The 12,094-nt window shown below is 41.0% G+C and overlaps 1 protein-coding gene across 13 annotated transcripts in view; it reads right to left on the bottom strand.

The window, feature by feature from the left end:
* The window catches only part of etnk1 (ethanolamine kinase 1), a 51,651-nt gene that overhangs the window by 33,339 nt on the left and 6,218 nt on the right, over positions 1-12,094 (bottom strand). For all 13 annotated transcript variants that reach the window (XR_011596327.1, XR_011596328.1, XR_011596329.1 and 10 more), the window contains exons 2-3: positions 10,704-10,963; positions 7,407-7,547 (exon numbers count right to left, since the gene is read on the bottom strand). Coding sequence is in view for 10 of the 13 variants with exons in the window: in XM_070897609.1 (XP_070753710.1) it covers positions 7,407-7,547; positions 10,704-10,963 (401 nt within the window). In the remaining 3 variants the exon portion in view is untranslated. The remainder of the gene's footprint in view (positions 1-7,406; positions 7,548-10,703; positions 10,964-12,094) is intronic.

The raw sequence follows: 12,094 nt of genomic DNA, 5'->3' as shown, positions 1-12,094 counted from the left end.
TGTCATGAACAGGTACAGAAAATAATCAAAAAGGCTGATGGAATGCTGGCCTTTATATCTAAAGGACTAGAATACAAGGGGGTCGAAAACATGCTTCAGCTATACAAAGCCCTGGTTAGACCACACCTGGAATACTGTGAGCAGTTCTAACACCACAGGGCAGAAATTCAGCTCCCAATAAGGCCCATTACCACCAGTTTGTGGCGTCCATGTGGCCGCCGATTTCTGGTCGAATGGCTGCCGCAAGCTAAATTCAGCTCGGGGGTTTTCTGGCAGTTCCCACTACCGGCCGTGCGTGCACCGCCGGGAGGCCCCCCCATCTCCCGCAAAATTTAGCAGGCAAAATCATATTAGCTTTTTCTGTCGGTGCACCTTGTAAGCTCTCTCTCTGCCCTGGCTGAGCGGTGGTTATTAAAGGCACAGGCCCAATGCTGCGATCGCCATTTTTTTTTTTTTGTCAGCCGACTTCCATGTCAGCCGACTTCCATGTCAGCCGGACTATTGTGTCCCCGGGTTCGGCTGGGCCACCAACAAGCAGCCTGGCACCACCTCTTGGGTGCCAGGCCGTTGGCCCGGCCAAAAACCTCACTGATGGTCCAGTGTCTGATCGCGACTGATGGACGATTCTCTCCCCTTTAACGGAAGCGAGATACGCGGTGACGCAAACGCGCAATGATGTCACTCCTGCTCCGCTGCTGAGTGACAGCGGTGGAAAATCCATTCCGCCTTCACTTCCACCCCTCACCAGCACTTACCACCGCACTTCCACCCTCTATGACTGACTTCCTGGCCGATTCAAAAAAAAGACCAAGAGATGAATTTCGTGAAAGAGGGGGACCTCTTCCGAAATGGCGGTAAAATCTCTTAAAAAAGGTAGGAGTACCAGCTTGCTGGCAGGACTAAATTTCAGCCCCCACACCTTAGGAAGAATATATTTGGCCTTGGAGGGAGTGCAGAGTAGGGTTACCAGAAGGGTTAAATTACGAGGAGAGATTACACAAGCTAAGGTTGTACACCCTGGAATTTAGAAGGCTAACAGGTGATCTGTTCCAAGGTTTAAAGGCATTAAGTGGAACAGATAGAGTAGAGAGAGAAACTATTTCCACTGGTTGGGGAGCCTAGGATGAGGGGGCATCATCTAAAAATTAGAGCCAGACCTTTCAGGAGTGAAATTAGGAAACACTTCTACACACAAAGGGTGGTAGCAGTTTGGAAATCTCTTCCACAAACAACAATTGATGCTGGATCAGTAGTTAATGTTAAATCTGAGCTCGATTTAGATTTTTATTAACCAAAGGTATTAAGGGATATGGGGCAAAGGCGGGTACATGGAATTAGGTCACAGATCAGCCATGATCTCATTGAATGGCGGAACAAACCAGAGAAGCTAAATGGCCTATTCCTATAGCACATCAAAGACGATCAATGTGGGTTTTAACTTATTGTGCAAAAGGGAAAAAAAAATCAAATGGATCTGATCTTTGTAACCAATATCAGTGGAAATCAAGTCAGAAAATGTTTCACATTCTATGTTTTTAAATTGTGTTAATTCCATTGAAATGTATTTTATTTAAATAACGGCTTTAATCAGAAACAGATTCACTACATTGAAAGTTAAATCTTACACCTCAGCTTTCAAATTGCTTCCACAAACTTGTAGTAAGACAACAAAGTGCTCTATTATCTATTGGCCCATCACATAATGAACACCATTTGGCATCGAAGAATACCAGGTCATCTAACGCAGAAGTGGTTCATATTGCTGCCAGTTTTTAAATGTAGTTCAAGCTCTGCATGCAAATAGACCACCACCCACTGATTAAATTATTGCAGTAATCGACAAAAGATAGGAGATGCTTTTTTCAAATACTCAGAAAATTAGACAGTTGGCTTTTCATTACTCCTCTAAAGTTTGCATCTCTAGATAAGCCGCAACAAGTTGAATGTGAACGATCTCCAACTTCCCAGACCAAGCATCTTGCATCGGAATTATTTAACCTGTGCACTAAACTTTAAATCTCATTTTCATCCAGGGAAAAACTTTTAAAAAGTTACACCACAGCTTGTGGGGGAGGGGAAGAGGAGAGCCAGGAAGAAGGAAATCGAGACAGTTTACATTGCAGAATTTTAAAAAAATGAAGTAGAATTCAAGAGAAAGAGAGACAATTAGACGAGCGAAAGTAAAGCACTTACTTTTTTTTTAAACGCAAAATTGAGTTTTGTTCAGGATTATACAGGTACAGTGTCAAGAATCCGGAAGCCTCGGGAGCAAGGCCGCTTCAGATTCTGTGTATTTCTGGACTGCGGCACGTCTTTATGAAGTCCCGAATCCGGAAACGACCGAGACCAGGATCATGTATTTCTGGACCGGAACGTCTTTCCAACGTCCCGAGTCCGGAAACACCTGGGCCAAGGTAGGGAGGGGAGGGGAGGGGGGGACAGAGGTAGCAAGGGGAAGTCGGCCTGAGTCAGGTGCGAGGTCAGCGGCAGTCCGGATTCTGGAACATTTTCCAGATTCTGGACGACCCCGCCACGGATCATCCTGGTGTCCAGATTCCCGACACTGTATCTATACCACCAAGATAATGCTATTTGGGATAAAAGGGTACACACACCTGAACGATCATAAACTGTTGTTTCTTTTTAGATACTGAATGACTTGCTGTATATTTCCAGCATTTTCCATTTTTATTTCAGAATTCTAGCATTTGCAGTTTTTCTTTTTTGTTAAGCTATTTCTGACAATTGAAGAGCTTTGTTACAATAGTGTCATTTCCAGCATCGCTTTTCAGCTGGAAATCTACAGAACTCTTCCCCTCAGGGAAAAAAGGAGTTTTACTGTACCTGTCAGTCTACGGGCTAATTATATTAAATTCTAAGGGTTCAAGTTTCGGCTCAAGATGCTCCTTTTTTTTTGGAGCAACTAGTTTAGAATGGAGTATCTTAGAAATTGCAATTCTCGGCATTTAGTTTGCTCCAATTGTAGTGAGTTAGAATAGTTTCCTTTTAGAACAGTTTATTTTCCAAAAGGAGACGTTACCAGCCTCTTACGCCTGTTTTGCAAGATTAGGCAGCGAAAATTTACTCCAAACTAACTTAGAATGGAGTAAGTGTAGATTTTTGTACGCTCAGAAAAACCTCGTCTACATTTTATAAATAAGGATAAATAAGGCGCAGGAAGCGAGAGATGCCGGGGCGGGGCGAAGGGAAGTTTACAAGCATTAAACACTTCACTTTTACAAATAAAGAGCAATCATCAATAATAAATGATAAATAAAATCAAGCAATAAAATCAAAAAAAAATGTTTAAACAATTAAAAAATGTAAAGTTTCTACTTATTTACTGCAGCACCAGGAGCCCTCCAACAGCCTGCTGGGACGGGGCTCCCCCAGGAGATGACGGTCGGGCAGGCCCCACCGCCAACGAGGACTTCAGGCAGGCCCTGCCGCCGCTGAAGGCTTTGAGCGGGGCCCACCCCCAGGAGATGCCGGACCGCCGACGAGGACTTTGGACGGGGCTCGCCACCGCCAAGGAGTTTGGGCGGGGCCTGCCCCCAGGAGATGCTGGGTGGGAGAGGTAAGGGCAGTCAGGCCACTTGGCCCAGGATAGGTGCAATGTCCCTTCGGCCAGGGATAGGGTCGTCGCCAGGAAACAGGACACGTGGGGAGGGCCAGGAGCTACTGCGCACGTGTGCAGCTGCTGGCAATGTTTTTGTCGCAGGGCTGTAGCTCCGCCTCCAACAGCTCCTGCTGTGCCGCGCCGAGCTTGAAACTGGCCTACAGATATCAGAGAATCGTGAGTTAAGTATTCAGCGCAATTTCTGTTCTACAAATTAGGCAGGCCTCTCCGATGTGCGCCGTTCTAGCGGGGGCCCGAAACTTGAGCCCTAAAAGTTATATCCAATTACTACACCAAGAAATAGTATATAGAATTATTATAAAAAATTAACTATTTGCTTTAACAATGTCACATGCTTAATTATACAAACTGTTACAACAGATTTTACTTGATTTTTTTTTATTATTAGGTGTGTAAAAGATTCTCAGATTTTACCAAAAATGTAGATTTCTGAAATTCTGTCAAGATTGTGCAAGATTACAAGATAGCAACAAATAAGGATGGCTAAATCGGCCTATCTATATTTAGCCACCCAGAAAGATCCTATAGGCTCCCCATTGCTGCAACTTAAATTTTCTCATGTCTATCCTCATAACTCAGACCTCTGTCACCAAGGATCAGCTTTAAGTTTCTTGTTTACACTGCCTCTAGCACTTGCACATCTCCCTCGTGTCTTGGGTCATCAAAAGTGGATGAAGCATTCAAGCTTCAGAACATAGTACAGTTTGATCACAACTTCCTCGGACTTAAATTCTATTGTTTGGCTTTGTACTTCCAACATTCTGTTGCTGCGTTGCATTGGTTGGACATGTTTAATGTCAAGTTTACTAAGACTCCTAGATCTCTTCCAGCTCCTTCCTCAGTTATTTCATTACCATTCATCAAGTACTTGGAGGTAAGTTTCCACTTTCAGCGCACTTGGGGAAATTGGACGCGAAATTTGCTGGAAATTGTATTGGTTAGGTTACAACAGTCCACATTTCTGCTAAAATTAATTTGCATAATCACAAGCAGAAAATCTTTCACGAACTAGTGCAATTGGTCAGCGCCAATAGAATGTAGTAAGTTTTGTTTTTTTCCTTTAAATTAAAAAATATTCATTGATGTACTGAAGAGTGGTAACTCAGTGCAGTTTTATAAATACAGCTGAAAATGGGTTTATCACAAAAAAAAGTTTTTTTTTCATGTGTCAAATCCACCAGCTGAGCAATTTTAACATTACTGAAAATTACTTAAAAATCCATACTAAACCATTTACTAGTTTCATTGGTGTACACTAGTCAGTTTCTTAATAAATTAAAAATAATAATATGTAAAAAGTTTTAATACGTGCCTGTGTGCGCAAGAAAACAAGCTCAATTTGAAGGCCTTCCCAGAACGGGTGCAACTAGCGGAAACTCACCACCCTCATTATTTCGATCCTGTGGACGAGGCCAGTTTCAGAAAAATGATTTTTGAACCAATGTTAAAGATCATGGAAATGCGATTTACACTTAAGTGACTGGTTTAAAATTCCCCTTTTTAAAAATTCATCATCGGGATGTGGGCGTCGTTGGCAAGACCGGCATTTATTGCCCATCCCTAACTGCCCTCGAGAAGGTGGTCTGTTGCCCTCTTGAACCGCTACAGTCCGTGTAATAACACTTTTGCACTGGTTCATCTCATTTTACAGTTTGGTTGATAAAATTAGCGCAAAGTGGAAACTCTACCCCCTACTTGTGTCATCTATTTTTGTTGTCGATGTGCAGTACTTTGCACTTTTGTCTGCATTAAATTTCATCTGCTATCATTCTCCCCACATACATATTTTGTCAGTTCATTCTGTAATTTGAGCTGCCTCCTCCAATTTCACTACCCCTCCTAAGTTGGTACCAGGTGCAATGTTGACCACTTGGCATTGAGTTTTTGAATTCAACATAATTTACGCAAATTAAAAACAGCAGTGGGCTCAAGACCATGCCCATACTCGGTACTGTCCTTGCCTTCACATAACTCTCAAAACAAGCATTTGGTGCTTTCTACCCTTTAGTCAATTTCTTATCCATTTCCAGGACTCACCCGGAATCTCCAGCTTGGAGTTTAAATAGCCTTTGTTGTGGAACTTTATCAAATGCCAAGTGTTATCTTAAATGGTCAAATATTTTTCTCAGAGGACAAAGTTAGTTCCGCTCTTTATTTCTCCCATAGCGCTTCTACACGCAATCAGAACAAACATCTGTAGGATGTAGTAGAATTTTAAAAGATTACAGTAAAGATTATGCACTACATGCAAACACTTTCAACATTACAAAAGGCAATTACTACGTAATCCTCAACAAGTATGAAAGACTGTATTCTCACTCCCATCTCTATGCAGCTAAGAAATGTGAATAATTGTGAACTAACACGGGTTAACATGGAACCAATCTTTCTTCACGAGAACAGATTCAGGCGGTCTGCAAGAATGCAAACAACATTGTTTGATCTGGTAATCAGATAGCACACGGATGTACACTGACATTAAAAAGCTTAACGATTCAATATTCCAAAACATTGTGTTGTACAGGTCTCAAATACAGTTAAATATCAGAAGTTAAAAACAATTATATATCAGTTTCAATTTTTGTATCTTTATAATTGTGTCTTTTCTGTCAGTAAATTCAATAATAGTTTCAGCCGATTATATAATCTGCCAAGCTTGGTGCTGCCCCCCCTATTGTGGAGATCCAGAATGTAAAACAATTTGCATTTACGTAGCACCTTTAACGTGGTAAAATGTCCCAAGGCGCTTCACATGAACTCATTGGCGGTGCAGGCTCAAAGGGCCGAATGGCCTACTCCTACACCTATTTTCTATTAGCAGACAAAATTTGAACCCGAGCCATATAAAGAGATATTACAACAGGAGACCAAATGCTTGGCCAAAAATGTAGGTTTTAAGGAGCGACTTAGAAGAGGAAAGGTAGAGAGGCTGAGAGGTTTAAGGGAGGTAATTCCAGAGCTAAGGGTCTAGGCACAGTCACCAATGTACAGCGATAGAAATCGGCAATGCACAAGAGGCCAGAAGTGGAAAACATAAGAATTAGGAGTAGGCCATACAGCCCCTCGATTCGCCATTCAATATGATCATGGCTGATCTTCGACCGCAAGTCCACTTTCCTGTCCGATCTCCATAACCCTTGATTCCAAAAATCTATCGATCACAGCCTTGAATATACTCAACGATACAGCACCCACAGCCCTTTGGGGTAAAGAATTCCAAAGATTCACATGCCTCTGAGTGAAGACATTCCTCCTCATCTCAGTCTTAAAAGACCGACCCCTTTATCCTGAGACTATGCCCACTTGTTCTAGACCCTCCAGCCAGGGGAAACATCTTCTCAGTATCAACCCTGTCAATCCCCCTCAATGAGATCACTTCTCATTCTTCTAAACCCAGAGTATAGTCCCATTCCACTCAATCTCTCGTCATAGGACAACCCTCTCATCCTAGGAATCAATCTACTGAACCTTTATTGCACTGCCTCGAAGACAAGTATGTCCTTCCTCAAATAAGGAAGGAAAAACTGAAGCACAGAGATCTCGGGGTTGTGGAGCCAGATGAAGGCACAGGAATAGGGACGGCTGAGGCCATGGAAAGGGCAATACATACTATTTCCCACATAACCCATTCACTACATACATAGTGTTACATTTTGCTCACAGTAGATACCTATGGAAGCTGTATTTTGCCGCAAATTGTAACATTGACATTACCTACATGGTATAAGACAGATTGCCATATGAAATGAAAGAAAATGGATCGTACCTTGCATGCAAACACTCATCTGCCAACTCTGTGGGAACAAGGGTGAAATATTTTTCCAGCTTCAACCAAAGATTTGGCTTGGGAATCCAGCCATTATGAGCATGAATAGTATGAATCTTTGCCAGCTGCCTGGTTATAAGCCTGAGTGGGAGAAAAAAAGTGAGACATTTCAAATCAAATCAAATTAAGCCAATAAATAATATTGCATTGCAACATGAAAATTTATCTTTTGAAATCACAAAGTCAATGCATTTCAACATATGAAACCCTTCTCATAGTCTCTACAAATTTAACTCGTCAAAGACATAGAACAGTACTTTGAGGACCAGAGTGAACTGCTGCTATTTGAAGGGGAAAACTTCCATCCCATTTGATGAACAAGAATACTGAAATGATCTGGGCATCTTTGCTTTGGGTGCAGATCTTGCAGCCAAAGTTTGTCCAGGTTCTGTCAAAATGGAGTGACTGGATGACTTTTATAACACATTTTAATGTCAACACAATGTAAAAGTAATTTCTCTTCATTTTAAAATGTTTACAGACATTTTAACGATTTAAAGCAGCATAGTAACCGAAATATGACTACCAGTAAATATTGAGTATTTTCTACATTCGATAGTCCTACATTACAACAAGTACTCCAAAAAGCACTTCATTGGCTATAAGGCATTCCGAGACGTCCGGTGGTCATGAAAGGCGCTAGATATAAAGATGCAAGTCTATCTTTCTTTATTAAGATGCAAAGTGACACAGGTAATTCAGAGACTAGGGTCCTGAACTTAAGGAAAGGTAACTTCGATGGTATGAAACATGAATTGGCTAGAATAGACTGGTGAATGATACTTGAAGGGTTGACGGCAGATAGGCAATGGCAGACATTTAAATATCACATGGATGAACTTCAACAATTGTACATCCCTGTCTGGAATAAAAATAAAAAGGGGAAGGTGACTCAACCGTGGCTAACAAGGGAAATTAGGGATAGTGTTAAATCCAAGGAAGAGGCATATAAATTGGCCAGAAAAAGTAGGACTCGGAAAAATTTAGAATCCAGCAGAGGAGGACAAAAGTGTTTAATTAAGAAGGGGAAAATAGAGTACGAGAGGAAGCTTGCTGGGAACATAAAAACTGACTGAAAAAGCTTCGAGAGATATGTGAAGAGAAAGAGATTAGTGAAGACAAACGTAGCTCCCTTGCAGTCAGAATCAGGTGAATTGATAATGGGGAACAGAAAAATGGCAGACCAATTGAACAAATACTTTGGTTCTGTCTTCACGAAGGAAGGCACAAATAACCTTCCGGAAATACTAGGGGACAGAGGATCTAGCGAGAAGGAAGAACTGAAGGAAATCCTTATTAGTCAGGAAACTGTGTTAGGAAAATTGATGGGATTGAAGGCCGATAAATCCCCAGGGTCTGATAAGTCTGCATCCCAGAGTACTTAAGGAAGTGGCCTTAGAAATAGTGGATGCATTGGTGATCATTTTCCAACAGTCTATCGAATCTGGATCAGTTCCTATGGACTGGAGGGTAGCTAATGCAACAACACATTTTTAAAAAGGACGGAGAGCGAAACGGGGAATTATAGATCGGTTAGCCTGATATCGGTAGTGGGGAAAATGTTGGAATCAATTATTAAAAGATGAAATAGCAGCGCATTTGGAAAGCAGTGACAGGATCGGTCCAAGTCAGCATGGATTTATGAAAGGGAAATCATGCTTGACAAATCTTCTGGAATTTTTGAGGATGTAACTAGCAGAGTAGACAAGGGAGAACCAGTGGATATGGTGTATTTTGACTTTCAAAAAGCTTTTGACATGGTCCCACACAAGAGATTGGTGCGCAAAATTAAAGCACATGGTATTGGGGGTAATGTATTGACGTGGATAGAGAAATGGCAGGCAGTGACTAGTGGGGTGCCGCAGGGCTCAGTGCTGGGATCCCAGCTATTTACAATATACATCAATGATTTAGATGAAGGAATTGAGTGTAATATCTCCAAGTTTGCAGATGACACTAAAAGCTGGGTGGCAGTTTGAGTTGTGGGGAGGATGCCAAGAGGCTCCAGGGTGACTTGGACAGGTTAGGCGAGTGGGCAAATGCATAACAGATGCTGTATAATGTGGATAAATGTGAGGTTATCCATTTTGGTGGCAAAAACACAAAGGCAAACTATCTGAACGGCAGCAGATTCTGACGGGATTGGACAGGTCAGATGCAGGAAGAATGTTCCCGATGTTGGGGAAGTCCAGAACCAGTCTAAAGATAAGGGGTAAGCCATTTAGGACCGAGATGAGGAGGAACTTCTTTACTCAGAGTTGTGAACCTGTGGAATTCTCTACCGCAGAGAGTTCTTGATGCCAGTTCATTAGATATATTCAAGAGGGAATTAGATATGGCTCTTATGGCTAAAGGGATCAAGGGGTATGGAGAGAAGGCAAGAAAGGGGTACTGAGGTGAATGATCAGTCATGATCATATTGAATGGTGCTGCAGGCTCGAAGGGCCGAATGGCCGACTCCTGCACTTATTTTCGACGTTTCTATGTTACACTTCTGCTTTCACCAGGGTTCACCTGTAATGTTCTTGAGGGGTATAGATTTGCTTTTACTCAAGTTACAGGGAGATGGTAATGATTCTTCTCAGCTTCAACGCATCCTATTTTTCTGATTATATCGGAGTTAACATCCAACAATCGTCAACAGGTCTGAGACATTTTTTTTTTAAAAAAGGGAAATTTGGGGTAAAATAATGATTTTCTTCAATGAATAAAATGGGAGTGCAGTATATTTGAATAAAAAGTACTGCCCCTGGACTTTCCTTGCCATTTAAGGAAAGGCTTGTATTTGTTTAAAGAGTTATTATTGTTCACTGAAAATGTAAATTGGAAGAAAATAAATTAGATTAAATTAACACTTTAAATAATTAATCAAAAGACAAAAATGGTATTCAGCAATTCAAACGTACTAAAAAGTATTGAATTGGAATCTAAATGAGAAGTGGTTATGGAAGTTATGCATCTCACAATATTGATGAAAGCAAAAAAAAAATTGTCTGGCGCAGGACAAAACACCGTACAATATGATCACAATTAAGTATCTCATTTTCTTTAACTTTAGCTTCCACAAGTAGAAAAGTGCCTCATAAACTGATGGCTGAAAAGTTTTTTTTCTAAAGTTAGTGCCACAATGGTCAGCTAAATTTAAACCATAACGGCAGTGAAATATGAAAATGACATCATTTACTTTCTATATTTTAGGTATTTGGAAAACGCCATTAAAAAAGGAAAACAAAGTACCTGAAAACGGATGGATCCCTGACATGTTCCGGATCTAATGCCGTGCCTTCCATAAATTTATAGCAGAGCCCATTCTGAAAGGTGCAATACAGCCGTGGCGCACAGCCATGAGCATGCAGGACATGAAAGCTCTTCAGCTCATTCTCCCGATCAACAAACAGCTCTGTCTTGTTACCATATACTCTCACCAAGACAACATCTTCTAATGAATCACCAACGTAACAACCAACAAGCTTGTTTGTAATACCATCTGTGAACACCTGTTGAATCAATAATAAAGATTTATCACAACTGCGTGAAAAATAAAAACTTTATCGTATCAACTGGGTAAATAATTGATTGCATAACGGAATCTATTTTTCTGCTAATAGTCTCCATTCTGACCATATTCTGAAGGTGGAGACAAAAATATTCCAGTGTGCAATGTTCAGCCAAATTATCAAGTCTTTCAGAAATTCCTTCAGTAACTACCGATGTTCACTTTGAATGGTTGACAAACACTAAATGCTCTAGTCTATTTCCAAACTAAGTACACATTACAGATTTCTAAAAGGTATGAAATCCTATGTTGGAAACCAGGCACTGATCCGAGCCAAGACATCTTAAAACATAAATTGCACCTTTGGTCAACTAATGACAGATAATTTTAATGAAATGAGAAAATGGAATGAGAATGGAAATGTAAGATTATGAAGAGTCGATAAAAAGAGGGCACAGATTTAAGGTGACTGGCAGAGGCGACATGAGGACAAACTTTTTTTTTTACTCGAGTGGTTAGGATTTGGAATGCACTGCCTGATAGGGTGGTGGATACAGATTCAATAGTGGCCTTCAAAATGGAATTGGATAAATACTTGAAGGAGAAAAGATTGCAGGGATATGGGGAAAGAGCAGGGAAGTGGACTAACTTGCTCTGCGAAAGAGATGGCACAGACTCGATGGGCCAAATGGCCTCCTTCTGTGCTGTACTATTCTATGATTCTATGAAGCAGGAATTAAATGAATTACTCCACTTGTGCGACTACAGCTGACTGTTCCAAAGACTAATCTGTTTTAGCAACTACAATCCTCTCATGTCAATACAAATCATTGGATATTTTGATTGCTTTTACTACAGAAAAATGACCGTTGAAATATTTTCCATTATTACATGGCCATCTGCTAAACAAACCCTATCCAGTAGACTTTATAGACGACCATCGCAGTTGGACCCTTGCAGATAGATTTGTCAACCAAGATCCATTTGTTTGGAAAAACTGCCCAAAGGTTAAGAATCAGCATGGTGGATATCCTCTGCTGGAACATGCCTTAGCGCACAACCACTCAATCTGCAACTGAGATATTTCACAAGTTTTGCTCAGTCCTGTTGGCTCCTCTACACTCAGCTCATG

This window comes from Pristiophorus japonicus, chromosome 13 (genome assembly GCF_044704955.1).
Source record: "Pristiophorus japonicus isolate sPriJap1 chromosome 13, sPriJap1.hap1, whole genome shotgun sequence".
Lineage (NCBI taxonomy): Eukaryota > Metazoa > Chordata > Chondrichthyes > Pristiophoridae > Pristiophorus > Pristiophorus japonicus.
This window is presented reverse-complemented; position numbering and strand designations above follow the sequence as displayed.